Source organism: Microtus pennsylvanicus, chromosome X (assembly GCF_037038515.1).
Source record: "Microtus pennsylvanicus isolate mMicPen1 chromosome X, mMicPen1.hap1, whole genome shotgun sequence".
Classification (NCBI taxonomy): Eukaryota; Metazoa; Chordata; class Mammalia; order Rodentia; family Cricetidae; genus Microtus; species Microtus pennsylvanicus.
Window position 1 is genome coordinate 80,734,071 of NC_134601.1, and position 20,859 is coordinate 80,754,929.

Genomic DNA, 20,859 nt, shown 5'->3' on the forward strand with positions numbered 1-20,859 from the left:
TAAACCATATGTTCTAACCTTAAATCTGAATTGTCATGAAAACAAATATCCTTTTTTTGCAGTAATTTATACCAGTTTAAATGCATACACATGTATATATTATATGTAACATATATGTATTATGTAAAAATAACCGATAATAATTTTATTATTCTAATCTTTTCAGGGTTCCAAAGATAATGGATCCAAAATAAGCAGCTTTCTTTTGGAATGGGATGAGGTATGCACATTTATTTTGATTTTAATTTTATTAAAATAATTTTTCATATAATATATGCAGATTACTGTTTCCACTCCCTCAACTCCAGGTCCCCTATGCATCCCTCATGCAAATCCACAGACTTTCTTGTTCTCCTTAGAAAACAGGCATCTAATGCAAGAAGGAAGAAAATAATAAAATAAGATAAAATTTTGAAAAAAATATCTGAATAAGAAAAAACAAACAAACAGAAAAAGAGTCAAAGAAAAAGCACAAGAAAGACATGTAGATATAGAGACATACATTTGTGCACATAGAAATCTCATAAAGATCAGAAAGCATAATATCTAATCAAAAGACCTGTACATATTTTTAAATGCCCAGACAAAGCATTATGAGTCACTAAAAAAATGTCCACTTTTACCATTGAATTCATTTTGTTATTGGTCAAATACTGCTGGGAATGGATCCTGTCCTTAAGTATGGTTTGGATACCCAGTGAGACTCCATGGGAAAAAAATAAATTTTTTTTTATCAAGCCGTTTTCATCTGAAGATAAGTTCTGGCTTAGGGATGAGGGCTTGTGTCCATTTTCCCCTGTCAGTGAAGGGATCCCATCTGGTTTAGACTTCATGCACAGATATCTTTAAAAATCATTCACCTGATTGTGAATGATTAAGGTTATGACGAGTATGTGCTATTAAGCGCACTATTTTAAAATATTCTAATATTTTGTGTGCATTGTCAAGGGTAAAGGTGAAGAGTTCAAAATTTGCTACAGTGGTCCCACTAAACAGCACAAGATCTTTAAACTGACCGCTTCTACGAAGTATGCATTCAGATTAGCTGCCAAAAATCACTTCGGCTCCAGGTACACTGAATTATTTTCACTATTGAAAAGTCTACAGTGCCATGAGATCCTGAAACTGGTGTTTCCACTTTAACGTATCCTTTTAGTAATTACAGTGAAATAGCCGTCTTCCACACATCAGGAAACACACCTCCGGCACCGCTGCCTCCTAAGTTGAAAGAAGCAGGAGTCTATAGTTTGTCACTGGAATGGTGTGCCCCGACAAACCCAAACCCAAATGACACTCTTACTTATGTCCTCGAGATGGAGGAACCAAGATCTGTAAGTGTCCTGTTTGGGGGCTATGATCTTTAGCCTCATCTCTCAATACCTTTTTATACTCACTTCTCACTTGGAGGGGGGAACAGCCTTGAGTCCCTGTGTTCTGAATGGGCTCAGTGCAGAGCAACTGTTGGGCAAGTCTGCATAGGTTGCTCAACCTCAACTAGCTCAAGGCAACAGCAGCATCTCTGCACTCTGCTCGTTCTATTCAAAGACATCTGTTAGCATTTTCAGCTCCAGCCCTGTTCTGGCTGACTCTCTGTGGTCACAGATAACTTTCAGCACCTTTACAAAATTCTGCCAAGCTGTCCACCTTCATCTCAGTTTTCCCGTGTGGGTGGGCAACTATTTCCTTCCATTTGGAGCTTTCAAATCTGTGTCAAAGAGCCGGTCAATTTAAACAGCAGCCGCAAATTACTATGTACAAGCCACAAAATGTTAAATGGAGGAGATAACATTGAGATATGTTCTGGGTCGTAACTAATAGGCTCATATAATATCAGAGTTGGACAAGGCAACCCAATAGGAGGGAAAAACTCCCAAACAAAGGCAAAAGAGTCAGAGATGCACCCATTCCCACTATTAGGAGTCCCAAGAAAGCATCAAGCTAACAGCTGTAACATATATGCAGAGGAACTGGTGCAGACCCTTTGGGGTTCAGAAAGTCTAAGGTACTTTCTCAAGACCATTAAGGTAGATAGTAAATTAAAGCTAGAGCTGGAACCTAAGCTTCTTTCCTAAATTCCCTGTCCTCCATTTGCAGGGATTGGGTTTTAAACCTAAATACAATGGAGAAGACCTCTCGTGCATTGTAAAAAATCTTCAGAGAAATACTACATACAAGTTTCGGGTATGTGCCATGATTTAAAAATTGGTGTTGTGTTTTCATATAAGACTAAACTCTTCACTGGGATAAATGCTGGTGTTTTTCTTTGAAATGAAACTTTACTTTGTATTTATTTCTTGGAAATGCTCACCCAGCTGCACATTACACATTATCAAAGCAGACATTTATTTCCAATGTCCAACAAAATAATTTCTTTTACACAAACAGATTTTTGCCTACAATCTGGAAGGAAGAAGCAACCCCAGTGGAGAAGTAAAATATTCTACTTGTCCAGCCAAGCCTGGATACCCTAAAAAACCATATGTAGTGGGAGCAATCCATGCACGCCAAGTAAAAATTGGCTGGGGTAAATAATTCTTTTATGTCTGAAGTTTGTTCTCTCCATAATTACTATTGAGAGGAAATCTTTCTGCAATTGCTCTAAGCTTAATAAAATAGTCCCATTTGCATGTGAAATACTCTGCAATATAAATGAATTTTATAAACCCTATCATTTTTGATAATCTGCTATTGAATTTCCTATAGCTAGCATAACTAGTCACATATGAACCAACTTTTGAACTTCATATGTATCCTTAAATAACTGTATTCCAAGTAAAATTTTAGTCAAAATATGTACTTAGTAACAGGTCTGTGTCAAAGATAAAGGTCAGCTTAATCAGAAATTATGTCTAAACAGATTTTTTGCCCCTAAATTAGATGAATAAAAATTACTCCACATATTCTTAGCATTTTAGTTTCTTACCAAGAACTTTGAAATACTATCTAAATACTTGATGAGTGATATCAAATGTATATAACTTGTATTAGATTTTTAGATTGTTACTAGTTATATCACAATGTCATTTATATTTTTCTCTGTGAGAAGTTACATTTTATGAGATAAAATTTTAGTGAAAGATTTGCAAGCTTTCAGAAAATCACTTAAAATTTGTTTCTCTTTTTAGACTCCCCCAGAGACAATGGTGGGATGCACATTTCAAGTTACAGTTTAGAAGTCAATGAAAATTCAGATGGTGGTAAGGCAACACAAATTTTAAAATATTTTATTTTGAAATAATCTTACAGCCATCTAGAAGTTTTGAAAAAAAATAGTACACAGTTTCCTAGCAAAACTATGACTTAGCTTCAGCTAATAGTAGTGTCTTATATAATAATAGTGCAATTGCAAAAACCAGAAATTAATATAAATACACACCTATAAGACCAAACCACAGAATGCAATTGGAGTACTTTTGATTAGAAATCGTGACTTACTGATCCCATAAACTTTTGTTTAATTCTGCGGGAAGTAAAATAATTTATCATGAAAAATTATTGGATTACACTGGACTGTGATGACATAAATGTTTAATCCCAACACTCAAGAGGGGGAAGCAGGCAGAGCTTTGTGAGTTGGAAACCAGCCTGATCTACAGAGTGATTTCAAAGACAGCCAGTGCTGCATGGAGAAACCCCGTCTTAAAAAACCTTACCTCCCAAAAGATAATTGGATCAAGTTGTGTTCTAAGATGGTTGTTCCTTTATCATGCATATATTAATTGTTGTGGGAACTTATAAAATTTAGAAGTGACCTATGATCAAATTGAGCCAAATTGCTCCACTTCCTGCAGCAAATCTTTGGAAGATAATCTACAATGGCACTCTCCAGGAATTTCTGTACGATGGCCTCCAACCAGGAACCACATATAAACTGAGAGTCTTCTGTACTTCACCTGTAGGCCAAAGCCAGGTAAGAAATCAGAAAGGGGAGAGTTCTCAAATTGAGGGTTGAAATAAACTATTATATTATTGGATGTTTTCTAAATCTGAACTCTAATTTAGTAAAATAGTAAAATATTTTCTATCTCTTAGCCTTCTGATGTATTGACAATTCAGACACCCACTCTACCTCCTGCGTCTTGTCGCTCACTGCCCTTAAACAGTAAAACCAAGTGCAAAGACATAAACCTCCTTGGTAAGTAAGGCTTCCTTACATGATTGACAACTGTGCTTAAACTTCTAGTTCTGTGACTTTTGTTTTGCATACATGTGTTAATATCATCAAGTAGAGTTTCCTTTTAGTCTGAATTGAATAATTCTTAGCAAACCAATGCTTGGTAATGGAAACCTAGCTGAATTTCTAAGTTTAATTAAAAGGTTAATTGATACAATAAGCTTGGCATCTCTAAGCATTTTAAAAGAGAAGTCTTAACTCACTCCACAGTATATTGTATTGTTCTAAAGGACCATCCATGAAAACCAGAGACTTGGTGTGAAGCAAAACATAAAGAATAGTGTATGTGTTTAGTATAAACAAGAGTGGGTTTGAACACTAATACCAACATAACTAATTTGTGGAGGTGAGAACTGAGTGTATTTTACATATTTCATAGACAATCGCTCTGTTAATGGGAACTTGGAAACAGTCATGCGTGGCAAAAAAGCAAAAGGTCCCCGGAATGACAGAAAGGAGTACTCTGGCTCCAAAAAGAAATGTACAGTAAGTAAATGACTTCCTGAAGAACCCACAGTTTCTGGCTAAAAACATAAAATAAGAGAAGCTGCATTGCCCAGGTGACCCGCCTGTACTTTATTTCACTTTGAGTGAATACATGCTTGCACTGTACTTGCCGTCCAGGTAAGGAGTGACCACACCTGCAAAGTCATGCATGGGTTTGTTTATTTGTATGTTTGTTTAATTTGTAGCTTGGCTCTACTTCAATGAAGTGTGGAACTGTACCAGCCCGGCACCCTCCTTCTCAGTGTGGTACACCTGTGCTAACCTGCAAGGGTCCAACCTGTGTTGTTGTCAGTTGGGAGGTATTTCACTAATTCAACTTCTTATTAATTTTGCTGATACACAAACATGATAATGGGTTAGAACATTTTGTGGAAAAACCCTGAAATCTCTAATAAATCAATGATTAGAATTAGGATCCCATAATTCCTCATGAATCATAGATTAGAATTAGGATCCCGTAACCCTCAGATCTTGGTTTCTAGAACAAACCTAAGAATTGATACCAGTAATATCATGAAGACTACAGAACTGATATTCTGCTCTTCATATATCAACTATAAAAACAGAGATCAAAATGGACTATCAATGGGTTACTAATTGAGGTTTTAAAGCTAATGCAAGAGACAGCTAAGGTAAATCATTTTATAAAAGTTTAACTTTCTGTGCTGCTGAGGACTGAAGCTGGGGCTGATTCATGCATGGTAGGCAAGCTCACTGCTTGTGAACAATATCCCCAGCCCAGAACTTGCTATTCTTTGAAGAACGTCATTGAAAAATCTTCTGGTACCATTTCTAACCTGTAACTGCAAGCTGGTACATAAGGTATATTAAAGATTTAAAAATAAGCTTTTAGCAACCCATGTGAATGTCTTACCAAACTAGTTACATTCTTAATATTAAGGATTAGCCTAATTATTTAGGCAAATAGGTTCATTTGGGTTATTCTTTTTTTCCCCAGTCTCAAGCAATGGCTTATTTTTTTAACACTGACATAAAGGATTAGTCTGTTAATAATGTATGACAACACTAATTTTTTAACTTATGTAGGCCAATTCACCAGGTCATATGATCAGTGATTTATCATACCAACCAATGGCAATGTTAAACAATATTTTTGTTTTCATTCATCTCAGTTGTGAAATCAGCATGTCCTTTTTCTTACTCTAACTTGTGCCTTTGAATGTGGTTCTAGTGTCCTGCCTGTGTTTGTTTCTATCCATCTCTATCCTGTTTCACTTGATGGATTACAAGCTTTATGTGTTATTCCTCTCCACAGTGTCTAATACAGTGACCACTTAGAAAAAGGATTGAATTTCTGTGTGCATTTCGTCTTTCAGATTCCTAAATGCAACGGTGCTGAAATCACCGATTACCGACTGCAGTGGGGACAAGTTGAAGATTCCATGCACTTGATTTACACTGGCCCTTGTTTGCGGTATGAAGTCAAAGGCCTTATTCCAGCAACCACGTATTTTTGCAGAGTCCAGGTAGAGATGGCATTTCCTTCATTATTTCCTTAGCTATTGAACTGTGCTTTACATATATATAATACTAGCGTCATTCCCAATGTAAAGACCAGGGTAAAGTCAAGAAGGGAAGGATTTCTAAGAATATTGCTTATCTTTGACTACAGCACTTGGAGTTCCTTCTCGTATTATTTAAAGCCCCAAATGATCTCACATGTACTTTCCAGTCCCACTTGATCTGTCATATTTCCTTTATACGTCTGTGGTTTTCAGATCTCTCTGAACTTCTAGCAATTATCTAAAATGGTTATTAAAACACTGACTTGACCCAGGCCTGTAGAACAGGCATGTATCTCTAGAATTTTGGAGGGTGATGCAGGAGAATTGCCTCAGGTTTGAGGTAAGCGTGGGATACATAATAAGTTTAAGGCTGGACTGGAGTATAAGATGGGTCCTTGTCTGAAACAAATACACCTGTTCAAGCTTACACAACCAGTTTCTTTCTTTTTTCTTTTTTTTTTTTTTTTTGAGGAGAGTGTTGCTTTGCTTTTTGACTTTTTAAGACATGGCAGGGATTCTCTGTGTAGCCCGGGTTGTCCTGGTATTCTCACTGGAAAACAGGCTGGCCTCGAACTCAGAAATCCCACAGCCTCTGCTTCCCCAGTTCAAAGATAGGTTGACTTTGAGAAAAACTTGGGACAGGTACTTATCTGAAGTCAATACAGTAAGGCAATGAGCTTCATTTACTGGCTAGGGTTCTTATAGCGCTAGGGCTTGGGAAAGCCTTACTGGGGATTCTAGGAATTTTCCTGAATGATCAGAATGGTCTTATGGGTTAGATGAGATGATGTTACTGATTTAACTAGCATTATAGGAATGATATATTCAATTAAAATCTGTATTCATCAAACTGAAACCGTTAGCTTCATCGAAAGGGATACTATTCAGGCCAGAATGGAGCTGCCTTCAAGACAAGATGGCTGTGCTTCTGTTCTCTCAATTCAGGAACTATGCTTGTGAAGATGTCTCTAATGATACTTCCTGTTAAGGAGGGGCAACAGTCCTAGGAATGAAGGGTCTAGAGGAGGAGGACAACTTTAAGGCCTTCTTGTGAGTTGACTGTGCTAGGAAAATTGAGGTGATCCTTTCAGCCCAAAACATCTGGAAAAGGTTAGCAAATCATGGAAGAAAGAGCAATCCCAGAATGATCAGGGTAAGCAGGAGCAACCAAAAGAGCAGCCAAAAGAAGCAATTAAGGGTTAATGTGAAAGGGTTAATCATGAGATGTAAGACCCCTGTAGAACAATGACTGTATCCTTTTTAATTTTAATTTAATTTTATAAAGATGCCTGGCACCAGGGGCTGGAGAGATGGCTCAGAGGTTAAGAGCATTGCCTGCTCTTCCAAAGGTCTTGAGTTCAATTCCCAGCAACCACATGGTGGCTCACAACCATATGTAATGGGGTCTGGTGCCTTCTTCTGTATGGCCTGCAGGCATACAGACAGAATATTGTATACATAATAAATAAATAATTTTTTTAAAAAAAAAGATGCCTGGCACCCACAAAGGCCAGATTAGAAGGCATCAGATCCCGTGGAACACAGTTTCAGATGATTGTGTGCCACACTGGGGATGCTGGAAACTGAACCTAGAACCACTGTAAGAGCAACAAGTGTTCTTAATCATCAAGCCATTTCTCCAGTACAGTAGCCTTTCAACCTTGTGATCCATTTCTACCTGAACTGACTTACTGATAAAAAAATAAGACTGTTTATTCAAAAGTGCACACATAGCCCCCATGGGTGTCCTATAGAAGACAGGGAGGGCCCAGAAGTTCTGCTTGACAGCAACATCCAGGTAACAGATCTGGTCTTGGATTGTCAGAAGCCAGTGTCCAACATTGCTGATGCTCTCTAATACTTGTTTAGAGAGAAAGATGGGTTAACTGGTGAAAGGTTTCTCATATGATGAGGGTCCCCTACTTAACACCATGAAGACTCCCAAGGTTGTTTAGAGACCCTGATGGAGCCTGACACCTGGATAAGTATATCCTAGGATGTTTTAATACAAAAGATCTCCACACTTTCTCAGAATGGAATATAATAAATACTTATTTATTAGGTGGTAAACTCACATAAAGTATAGTTATCTGCAGTCCTCTGCATGCACAAGGAACTGAAACCCAATCTAGCATCCAAAGGGCTCATGCAGGCTTTTTTGTCTGCATTTATAGTACATAAGACCACACCCAAAGTTGGCTAGTATCTTAAATGCTATTGGCTGAAGGAATTCCCACAGCACCTCCCCTTTTGTCTAAATAAAAGAGTTTTAAGGCTAATACAAAACTATATACAATCAGAACAAATATCAAGTATAAAATTTGGAATTACAAATAGAATGAACAACATCAAGCAAGAAATATATGTTGAATTTTTTAGTAGTAATCTTTTCCAAAAGGAGTCTAAGTCTTATATTAGAAATGGCTTTTCTAATTCATGAGAGGAAAGTAACTATGACTATCTAGTCTGCAAATTCTTCAAAGATCTGAGAAGGTAAATAATATTACTTGAATAAAAATGAAGTGTAATCAAGCAACTTCCAAAAGTGCTAGAAATGACAGTGACAACTGGTTATCTGGGCAATCACCCAAAGTCTCATTTTCAATGTTGGGGCAACCAGCTTTGCCTATGGCCTAGAGCAACTGACAGACCATTTTCAGAAGCAGGAAAATTTTTTTTTCCAGGGTACACTCTTTTTTTTTTTTATTGATAAAAGAATAAAGGAAAAAAAACAAATTTCCACCTCCTCCCAGCCTCCCCTTTCCCTCCCCCTCCTCCCATTCTTCTCCCCCTCCTCCCACCCCTCTCCCCTTCTCCCCACTCCTCTCCCCCTCCCTCTCCAGTCCAAAGAGCAGTCAGGGTTCCCTGCCCTGTGGTAAGTCCTAGGACCTCCCCCCTCCGTCCATATCTAGGAAGGTGAACATCCAAACTGGCTAGGCTCCCACCAAGCCAGCAGATTGCGTAGGATCAAAACTGCGTGCCATTGTCCTTGGCGTCTCATCAGCCCTCATTGTTCGTCATGATCAGAGAGTTCAGTTTTATCCCATGCTTTTTTTGGTAATAGTCCAGCTGGCCTTGGTGAGCTCCCAGTAGATCAGCTCCACTGTCTCAGTGGGTGGGTGCACCCCTCGCGGTCCCGACTTCTTTGCTCATGTTCTCCCTCCTTCTGCTCCTCATTGGGACCTTGGGAGCTCAGTCCAGTGCTCCAGTGTGGGTCTCTGTCTCTATCTCCATCCATCACCAGATGAAAGTTCTAAGATGATATGCAAGATATTCGTCAGTATTGCGCTAGGATGGGGTCATTTCAGGTTCCCTATCCTCCGCTGCCCAAGGAACTAACTGGGGACCTCAGCTTGGGCACCTGGGAGCCCCTCTAGGGTCAATTCTCCTGCCCACCCTAAAGTGGGTCCCTTAACTAAGAATTGTGGTTCCGTGAGAAGCAGGAAAATTTTAAAGACCATCTTACCCTGTTTTGGCGATGTTTGGCAGTCTTTTTGCTGTATCATGTTTGTTCAGTCTGGACACTGTATTTTTCAGTGTTTGAGGTAGTGTCAGTTATTTGCCCAAAGGCCAGTTTGTTAAGAAGAAAACAAGGTCCAAGTGGAGTATATTCATTATTCAACATTCTCTCAGGAATAGATCAGTACTTCCAGAAGCAATCATCTCTCATGTCAACAGAATCCTAAGTTATTTGAATGTCATATTCTACAATTCTTTGAAGTAGTTAAAGGTTACCTATCTATGCAGAATACAATTTCTGCACATCTAAAGAACTTGGTTAGTCTAACTATGACAAACATGGATGTCTATTGATCTATAATTCTTAATACCTATATAGCTTAAAGACTAAGGATTCATATTAAACAATCTTTAAACAAATGTGCAGCAGATGAGAACAATGACCTCCAAATGTAAACAATGTATAAGTATCTTGATCGGAGGTAGAAATATATATTGCAATATAATAAATGTATCCTAAAATTGTATCAATATACAAAATATCTTAAAAAGAGGTAGAAACATGCATTCATATAATATGACAAAATAACTTTGCATAGGTACAGAAATATTGTACACAGAAATAAGAGTATGTTCAATATAACAAATATAATTTGAATTTTTATCAATATGCAAGAATTTATACCAATATAAATCATCTATAAATAATAGCTCATAAGTATTCTCACTACTATTCACTATTATTATTATTGTGAGTAAGCTCACACTAATCTACCTATTATCCTATCTAATCCCTTTTATCAAAAGAGATCCCTGAGCCTACTTAATTTCAACCCCCAACCCTATATCACTTATAACCAACCCCTAATAGATTTCCCTAACCCTGAGGACAAACTTTGTTGGAAGAGGGGAACATTGTCTTCTAGAATCATTTTCAGCTGTCATGGAGGTAATGCTATTTCTATGGGATCCTGTAAAAACTAAAATGATGGATAAATTTCAAGATTACTGTTTGGTACAATTACAGATAGTCTTTGAGTAGTCACTTGGGTTTTTCTGAAGTTCTTATTTTAAGTTGTGGTCAGAATGTTGTAAAATGGTGCACTATCTCAACTAACCTAATTTTCTATAAACCTATTTTATAACCTAAATAATTCATAGAATCTCCTCTTTGTATTTTTTCAGGAGCAATTTGTAATCCACAATTAGGCAAAACTTTCTTCTTCAAACTTTCTTTCTAAATTATCTACATTTGAATCAGATAGCAAAATGCCATCCATGTAATGGTAAACTATAAATTTAGGAAATTGCTTATGTATTATTTCCAATGGTTGACTTACAAACTATTGGCACAGGGTGAGGCTATTTAACATTCCCTGTGTGAGGATCCTTCATTGAAATCTCTTAGAAGGCTGAGAATTATTATAAGTAGTCACTGTGAAGGAAAAATTTTCTGTCTTTTTCTTATAAAGGTATAATGAAAAAAACAATCTTTTAAATCAATAGCTATAAAAGGCCATCCTTTAGGCAACAGGGAAAGCAAAGGAATTCCAGATTATAGAGGGCCCATTGGTTGAATAACTTTATTGACAGCTATTAGATCTGACACCATTCTCCATTTTCCAGATTTCTTTTCAAGAACAAATACAGGAAAATTCCAAGGGCTGCTTGATTCTTCAATATGGTGCACATCTAGTTGCCCCTGTACCAGCTGTTCTAAAGTTTATAGTGTCTCTTCTATCAAAGGCCATTGTTTAACCCATATTGGTTCCTTCGTTAACCATTTTAAAGGCAGGGCTGTTAGCACCTCTGAAGGTTTGCTAATTGTTTTGTGTTTTTGTACAATCTGAATGGCTGTTGACAGTTTTTTTTTAATAGTACCTTATGATATCCTTCCCAGAAACATGAATTGGATTGTACTCCCATATCTGAGACTACATGAATGTTAATCTGGGTATTACATTGCTGCAACAGATTATGACCCCATAGAGTCACTGCTATGTTAGATAAATATGGCCTCAGCTTTCCTCTCTGTCCTGCTGACTCTATGCATTCACCCCATCTCATGCTTTGTTTTAGTTGAGATAGGGTTCCAGTTCTTAGGAATTGAATATTTGCCTCCTGAAGAGGCCAATTCAGATACCAAGATTCTGGAGTAATAATAGTCACATCCTCACCTGTGTCCAGTAATCCTTCAATTTAATATTACTTATATGTACTCTCAGCTTTGGTCTTTGTTCATTTATAGAAGTCTGCCAAAATATACATTTCCGATTTTTCTATTAGAATTTTTTATTCATCCTCTATGTTTATTCTACCATCCAGAGCAGTATGGTTTTTTTTGTTTTGTTTTGTTTTGCTTTTTACAACAGGCACTTAATTGTTCTAGCTTTTCTGGGAAGACATGTCCTCCACAGTGACTGGGAATGACTGGACCACAATTAATGTGAGGGCCTGCAAGAGCCCTCCCCCAAAGTTTCTCAATGGTAGCAGGTTGTCTTGTTTGTCTCCTGTTGATCTACATTAATTGGTCCAATGGTGGCCTTTGATGCATCTTCTATATAATCCAGAGGTTGAAACCTTCTATTTTTGTCATTCCCAGTGGAAACATTTCTAGAAACATCTTGTCTACAATCCCTTCTCAGATGTCCTATTCTATCACTATAAAAGCATTTGGTATTTTGATGTCTCTGCATACCTTTGGAAATTGATTCTTCTGCCCAATCGTCAGTATTATAGTCAAATGACTCAACATTGACTGTGTCAGAATATATCCATCCATTGATGCTACTTTGACCTTTAAATACTTAAGTACCTTTTTGCATTCTAAGTTGGAATTTTCAAAAGACAGAGATTCAATAATTTCTCATATAGCTTCTTGATTTATTACCTATTTGTACAGCTATGTTTAACCTTTATTAAAAAAGTCACTAAAAGGTCCCTTTCAGAATGCCTAAGTTAAAGATCAATGGTAACACCAAGTGTTGTCAGATTCCTAAGGAAACTGGTCACTCACAAGACACTGATGAGAATCATAGCCTTTCCAGATAAAGAGCACAGTAGCATCTTACATTTATTTGTAGGAGTCAAACTAAAATCATCTCAATATCTTTCAACGGATGTATGGTTAAGTAAACTATGATACATCTATACAGTGACACACTGTTCAGTAATAAAAATGAGCAAATTATTAATATATAAAAGCTGAAAGCTCTCCAGATTATTACAGTAACTAAAAGCTGAGCCTGCATCAAAGTTATATGTTGCATTATATAATATTTATATGATATTATGAAAACAAGAAATTTGTAGTAATGATGTATAGCGAGCAGTTAGTGGTTTTGAGGAGTTGGAAATTGGGCAGAGTTGGAACATACTGTGGCTGGAAGAGGAGCACATGGAATCCTGTGATAAAACTTCTTTGTATTGAAGGGACCATCGTGACTGACTAAAACTTAAGCACACACACAAATAAGTACACACAGTTCCAAGTAACATCAGTGTGTTTTATCAATGGTGATTTCTTGGCCATAGTATTGAGCTGTAGTTACTGAAAATATTGTCCCCAGAGGAAAGTAGGTACAGGATATATATTATTGTTCAGTTTGGGATTATATATTATATGCTTGCCCAAGATCAGTGAAACTGATTGACTGGATGGGAACTTAACAGAGATAAAACCCCAAGCATGAAGAATGGAGAAAATCTTAGTGTCATAGTTGATGAGTCTTGTGGGGGGTTAATTATCTAAAATGTCCATATAACACTTCCGACTTTTCTTCATTCGTGTGCACTCTTTGTGTGTGTGTGTGTGTGTGTGTGTGTGTGTGTGTGTGTGTGTGTGTGTGTGAACAAGCCCGCTGACTTTATGTACTCATTGATTTATCTACCTAATGAGATTGGTTATCAGCAAATTGTTTCTCAGCCGTCAAAGATGAAATCACTTTCTGGAAGGAAAATTTAGCGAATTCAAGTACAAAGTTGCCAGATGCAGATGATTCGGTTTCAATTGATCAATATTTATGTCTATTCATTCTCTTTTCCTTATATTATTGTGAATAATTTGATTCTATGACCCCCAAACATTTAAACTCTTCTCAGTCATTTTGGCATTAGTCAGTGGTTCATCTTTTTATAACTTTTTACCTTCCTAAAGACACACACTTCAAGTCTCAGCATGTATTTCTGCAGTGTAGAACCAAATTGTTAGAATATGTGTTTATGATGCACTGTTTCATTATGCAACAAAATGTTCATGCACAGAAAATCATTAAAATGAATTGCTAACGAATGTTACATTGTTTTACAGGCTGTCAATATAGTTGGGGTTGGAATGTTTGGAGGAACTGGAAAAGTAACTACACCGGGAACTGTACCTGCCATAGTTCCAATGTTACAAGAAGTTGAAGACAAAGTTCCTGCCAAACTGTCTTCATCTTGCATAGCTATCCGATGGGAGGAGCCAGACTGCCATGGTTCTCCCATCACTGGATATAACATCGAGTATGGAGATAAAAAAATCTTGACTGTTGATAGAGTAACAGAGTATGTTCTGAAAAATCTACAGCCCAATACTACATACAGGTAAGTCACTCATATCTTATTTTGGGAAGGTGGAAAGAATGTTGAGAATTTTGAGCAGACCTGCATTTGTGTATTTAATACACTTCAAATTTCTTTTGAAAAGAGTTATGTTTCATTGGCAAAATTTCATATTAGTAAGAAACATTTCTGCTTCTCATCAGTAGTTTTCAATAGTAGTTCTATCTTAGAAACCTGTCTTGTAATCAGTATAATAGTCATTCTATATAGAGATAGAGTAGGTTGGCTTATATGAAGAACAGTATTTCCTCTACTAAATATAAATTCATATATTTTAATTTATTTTTACCACTAGAATCAGAATTCAAGCTATTAATCATTACGGACTAAGCCCTTTTAGCCCATCAATAAGAAGCAAAACCAAACCAATACTACCCGCGCCTCCACAGCTTGATTGTGTGGTCCAAGGACACCAGAGTCTCAGACTCAAATGGGGGAATGCATCACGGAAAAAATCACATGCCAACTCTATAAGCTACAACTTACTAATGGAAGATCGATCTGGCAGGTAACCACTTTTACCATTTAATGTCTACTGTAATTAGAACACTTTGAACTGATATATCTTGCCAGCCATATTCTCTCTCTCTCTCTCTCTCTCTCTCTCTCTCTCTCTCTCCACACAAACACACACACACACACACACACACACACAAACACATACACACAAAAGTCTTAATCTGTAGTTTCAGTGAATGAAGTAGACATGAAAAGAACATGTGGCTGTGTGAGACATACTTTCAATTCTTGTGCATTGTTAAGCTCTGTGTTTTCCTTTCTTCCTGACCACTTTTCCTTTACTTCATGCAAAATAAGTACCAGAGAACAGAAGTTATGGAAGAAAGAGAGAAAGCCTGCCACCCTGACAGTATTGATCTTGTGACTTGATTTCTTTTTGCCTTTTTCTTTGTTTTCCCTTTCTGGCTTGTTTTGACTTTTTTGGGTTCAACTGTTGATTATAACATTGCTTCCCTAATCTTTATCTTTTTCCTCTCAGATTTTCTGTCATTTACCATGGGCCTGATCTGACTCACAAAGTGCAAAAATTGAGTGAATACACACAATACAAGTTTAAAATCCAGGCATGTAATGAAGCTGGTGAGGGACCACAGTCTGATGTCTACACTTTCACTACAACAAAAACCCCACCTGGTGCTCTTAAAGGTAAATGATGCGCTCAGACGCAAAACATTTTCTTAGAGCTTCCTCAGCACACATATATAAGCAGTAATTAGAAAATGCTAAGTCAAGAGAGGCAGCAAGGCTCAGAAGCACAAATGCCACATGCACTCTCTCATGGAAATTCTGACTTCTAAATTTTATATAAATGTATTTAGGTGAGAGTCAGTATGGGTAGAGGTGAGGAAAGTAGAAATCATAAGACTAGGGGAGACTCTAAGGAAAGAGGTAGAAAGGGCAGGAAACACATATGACATTAAAGTAGAAGGGGATTCAGGAGGTTGAGGAGTACAAGTAGTTAGACGGAGCAGGAAACTGAGATGCACAGGCGATGGGGAACCTAAACAAACTCAAAACGTATGAAAACGCCATAAAAAACCTCTTACTTTCTTTGAAAATTGAAAAATTAAATTAAGAGTCTAGAGAGAGAGTTTAGATGTTAAGAGCATTGACTGCTCTTCGAGAGGAGTTGGGTTCAATTCCCAGCACCTATATGGAACCTCATAACTGTCTGTAACTGCATTCCTGGGTATCTGGCTCCCTTATGTGGACATACATGTAGGCAAAACACAAATGCCTATAAAATAATAATAAATAAATTATTTAAAAAACAGTCTGGCACTAGTGACACATGCCAGTAATCTGAGCACCCAAGGAGGCAGAAGCAAGCAGATCACTGTGAGTTTGAGGCCAGACTGGTCTACAGAGCAAATTTCAGGACAGGATCCAGACCTACACAGAGACACCCTCTCACATAAAACAAAAAAAAAATTAATTTAAGTCTTGAGGCTAGATAGATGCGTCAGTGATTAGTAGCACTGAATGTTCTTCCAAAGAACCCAGGTTCAATTCCTAGGGCTTTCATGGAAGCTTACAACCATCTCTAACTACACGTCCTGGAGATCTAGTGCTCTCTTCTGGTTTCCACAGGTACCAGGTGCACACATAGTGCAGACATAAGTATATGTCATCCACATACATTAAATGAATAAATAATTTGAAATTTAAATTAAATCTTAAAAATGCCATAGTAATTTTTAAATTCACTAATAGAATAATAAAAATGTAGTGCTTAATTGTGTAATTAAGGAACAATGAAAAGATTTATCAAGACTTCAGGCCTAGTAGTGGTGGCACACACAAAATTTTATTCCAGCACTTGGGAGGCAGAGGTATGCAGGTCTTTGAGTATAAGGCCAGCCTGGTCTACAAATTGAGTTCCAGGACAGCCAGGACTGTTGCACAGAGAAGCTCTGTCTCAGAAAAATATACATTTTTAAGGATTAGTAAGACTCTGAAAATCAGTATTTTTCAAATATCTTAGACATCATCTAATTTTAGCACTGCAAATTTAAGAGTAAGCCATGGAGCTGAAAAGAGGCCTCAAAGTTTAAGAACACTGGTTGATCTTGCATAGGACCCAGGTTATGTTTCCAACACCCATTTGGTGGTTTACGTAACCACCAAATGTAAATCCATCTGTAAATCCAGTTCCAAGGAATCCAATGCCCTGTCTCTGTGAGCACCAAGAACACACACTGGTACCCATACCTATATACATGCAAAACACAGGCTCCTGGCTTCCATAATGGTGTGCTGCCAACATTGTAATATCCATTCATTGCTACACATTATATTTTCTCAAATGTTTTCTTATGAAAAACGTCATCAATTGATGGGTGTAGCTATACTGACTAAAACTAAATTAATATATCAACTTTAATAACTTTATTTCTAAAACTATTAATTTAAACTTTTTATCAGTACTGTATGGTGTCCACCAGAGAAGTCTGCTCAAAGATGGGTTTAAGCCAATAGCAAGAATTTATTAGCAGGTCTGAAACTACACTAGGTGTTTCAGATGTTACTGTAGCACTGAGATGTCTTAGGGTGAGCTTTTAAGCAAAAACAAACAAACAAACAAAAACATGGTCTGGATTGGCATATGGTTAACAAGAACAGTTAGCCAGAAGCAGAACTACAGAAGCCAAAAACATGGTTAGTACATTTAGAGACTTTCCCAGAATTATTGACTTTGGTGGGTTAGAGCTTTGTTTTAGTATTTGCAGGTGGTGCTGTGTAATGCTGAGTTTTTACAGCCTGAATTGTTCTTCTATCATAAAGTCAGTTGTCCTAAGGTCTGGAGGCATGTTGCAATCAAAACAGTAAAATGCTGAGTCCAAGTTGGCAGGTCCCAGGTTTGAGGACTATTTTCCCCTCTCCCAGTTGTGATGTTTGGTTGATTCTATCTTTCCATATGAGTTCAATCATTATTTTTTTTCTTATTTTATGTGTACTGGTGTTTTTGTTTGCATGTATGCCTGTGTGAGGGTGTCAGATCCCCTGGAATTGGAATAACAGATATTTGTGAGCTACCATGTAGGTGCTGGGAATTAAACCTGTGTCCTCTGGAAGAGCAGCCCATGCTGTTAATTGCTGAGACATCTCTCTAGTCCCCAAGTTCAATCACTAATATGAAATCATTCTTCTCCAGTGGAATGCTAACCGAAACACATTCAAATTAAATTAATTCTGCCTAGATGACAATAATGCTTTCTTCTTTTGCCGACTAATGTCCCTATATGTTTAAGCCCCATTTTCTTAAAATGTAGAGACTAACAACATGAAAACAATAGTGTGCTCCTTCTGACCTCACACAGTTGTTGCACCCCTCAAACAAATTTACTTGTCCTTATAAAAATATTTCTAAATGTAAAACATACCACCTAAACACAATGCAGATTATTCTAGAAGGAAAAATAACAAAATTTGAATTTATAAAAATATTAATAGAAAGTCTAATTATGCATTATTAATTGATAACTTCATCAAGGTTTTGCTACAATAATGATGACTGATGGTATAAAAAAAGTAAATTCAATAATAAGTATTGTTCTGTTTGGTGTGGTAATGTACACATTTAATGCCAGCACAAGGCTAGTCTAATCTTTGTAGCAAGTTCTAGGCCAGTCACAGCTACTTAGGGAAAGCATCTCTCAAAATACAAAAGTACCTTTTTAAATATGGTTACCTATTTCTCATATTAGGTCTATGTGTGCTTGTAATAATTGTGTGGTTTGAGTCATTTTGATGTATTCAGCATCATGTAGAAAAAACTAGAAATTTCTAAAATGTAATTTTCCTTTTCCAGCCCCTAAATTACATCCACTGAAAAGCAACAGTTGTGAGATCAAATGGGATTCCTTGGAGCCAATTAAAGGTGATCCCATTGTTTACTGTCTTCAAGTCGTCACTGGAAAGAAAGCTGAACAGGTATATTCTTTCACATTTAGTCTTTAATATTCTACCAGGAACGATAGCCCCTGATGTTAGCCTCAGCATTTGACAGGTAAACACAGGAGGATGAAGGTACTCTTTGGTTACATAGCAAGTCTGAGGGTATCCTGGGATCTATGAGGTCTTGTTTTGTTTTGTTAGTAGTATGCTGGTGAGAGTGTGCATCTTTATTACCAGCACTTGGTAGGCAGAAACAGGCAGATCTGTGAGTTCTAGGTCAGTCTGGTCTCCAAATCATGTTCCAGGATAACAAGGGCTACACAGAGAACCCTGTCTTGAAACATTTCCATTGGTATAGATCTTGCTTTATTGATACAAATTTAAGGTCAATTTTGTTTATATGTATTTCTGATCTTGATTAAGGTATTGTGATTGTGTAGCTCATTTAAAAATGTAATGTATAATTAAGAAATATAGGTTAATCAAGATCAGAAATACATATAAACAAAATTGACCTTAAATTTGTATCAATAAAGCAAGATCTATACCAATGAAAATTATTTATCTTTATATCATATTTCCCTTTAAATGTAAAAGAACATTTATAAACAATACTTGGAAATACTTGGAGTTAGTTGACCACGTTGAAGGCGCCAATTGTTACAAGGAGAGAGGGGCCATTTATTTGTCCTGGCTGCCCAGCTAGCTTACACCCGGAATAACCACACAGAAACTATAGTCATTAAAACACTGCTTGGCCATTAGCTCTAAAGTCTTTTTAGCTAACTATTACATATTAGTTTAACCTATTTCCATTAATATGTGTATTGCACGTTACTGTGGCTTACCGGAAAGATTCTAACCAGCATCCATCTCAGGCAGAAGATCCATGGAGTTTCGCACACTGCCCTTCTTCCCAGCATTCAGTTCTGTCTTCTCTGCCTACCTAAGTTCTGCCCTATCAGGCCCAAAGCAGTTTCTTTATTCATTAACCAATGAAAGCAACACATAAACAGAAGAACCTCTTACACCAAAACACTGAGTAAAATTTTACTTTTGCTGTGAACATGTTTATTAAACTAATGAATTTTTGTTGTTTTTCTGTTGAAAAATGCACAACGTACTTTTAATTAAAAAGAAACTATAATTTTCATTTGATCCCTTTTCCTTTAGATTTACAAAGGACCGAATACCACCTTTTCCTTTTCCAACTATCTTGCAAATTCAAGATATCGCTTCAAGGTCTGTGCCGGACGCCAATATGAAAATTCTGATGGCATACAGGAGCTCTGGGGGCCATATAGCTCCAGCTCACTTTTGTCAACTTATAAGCATCAGTCTGGGCATGGCAAAGGGAGTGGAGGGAAAGGAAGAGGGAACCACAATGACAATGAAAAGTACAAGACAGAAATGAGTGATGATACCTTTGTTTTAACCCTTCTGATAGGATTTGCACTTATTGCCATTTTGTGTGCTGTTGCAATTCAGTACTTCCTGATCAACTAGTCTGTTCTTTTAGGAATTAGGAAAGCACACTACATCAAATTTAGAAAACCTTAGATACATCTTCACTCATACTTAAAAATAAAGATTATTGGTAGAAACTAGTAACATATAAAAAAATCCTGTTTAGAATTTAAGAACTTTTAATGTGGCAGTAGAAGAAAATTCTTAAGGAAATTCCATCATTTTGTAAACAAAACTATACATTGTTGTGCAAAACTAAGAACTTTTGTTGAACTATTTCCTGCCTTAAATTTTCAAGTCAATCTTTTCCAAAAATTTTGAGACCATGAGATAACAGCAGTGTTCTGGAATTTTATTTGTAAGAAAATGATAAAAATCAATTCTACATGTCCAGTTAAATATCCATACGAATAAATAAAAAGTATCTACCAATCTTTTGTGCTCTCTTTTATTCAAAATAATGTATTCAGCAATTGGTTTCTATCCTGATAAAGAGTTTGAGTACTAGCTGGAGTTCTCTAAAGAACAGAACTGATAGAGTGAACACATATACTAATGGAGGATGCATTAGACTGCCTGGCAGTATAGAGGGCTTCCAAATAGTCCACCAATGGCCATCTCATGACAGAAAGGCCAAGAATCACTAGCTGTTTCACTCAGGAGGCTGGATGTCTTCGCAGTCCCAATGAGGAGCTGGAGCCTGGAGAA

The 20,859-nt window shown here is 36.9% G+C and overlaps 1 protein-coding gene across 1 annotated transcript in view; it reads left to right on the forward strand.

Moving 5' to 3' along the window:
* LOC142841003 (fibronectin type III domain containing protein 3C1-like) overlaps positions 1-20,581 on the forward strand; it is a 46,141-nt gene extending 25,560 nt beyond the window's left edge. The window contains exons 11-26 of the mRNA XM_075957707.1: positions 167-220; positions 949-1,070; positions 1,157-1,331; positions 2,095-2,181; positions 2,386-2,524; positions 3,126-3,197; positions 3,792-3,910; positions 4,033-4,135; positions 4,554-4,660; positions 4,867-4,980; positions 6,019-6,168; positions 13,976-14,250; positions 14,564-14,776; positions 15,266-15,432; positions 18,599-18,720; positions 19,858-20,581. Of these exons, the coding sequence (XP_075813822.1) occupies positions 167-220; positions 949-1,070; positions 1,157-1,331; positions 2,095-2,181; positions 2,386-2,524; positions 3,126-3,197; positions 3,792-3,910; positions 4,033-4,135; positions 4,554-4,660; positions 4,867-4,980; positions 6,019-6,168; positions 13,976-14,250; positions 14,564-14,776; positions 15,266-15,432; positions 18,599-18,720; positions 19,858-20,190 (2,352 nt within the window). The 3' untranslated portion in view covers positions 20,191-20,581. The remainder of the gene's footprint in view (positions 1-166; positions 221-948; positions 1,071-1,156; positions 1,332-2,094; positions 2,182-2,385; positions 2,525-3,125; positions 3,198-3,791; positions 3,911-4,032; positions 4,136-4,553; positions 4,661-4,866; positions 4,981-6,018; positions 6,169-13,975; positions 14,251-14,563; positions 14,777-15,265; positions 15,433-18,598; positions 18,721-19,857) is intronic.
* Positions 20,582-20,859: the final 278 nt, after the last annotated feature.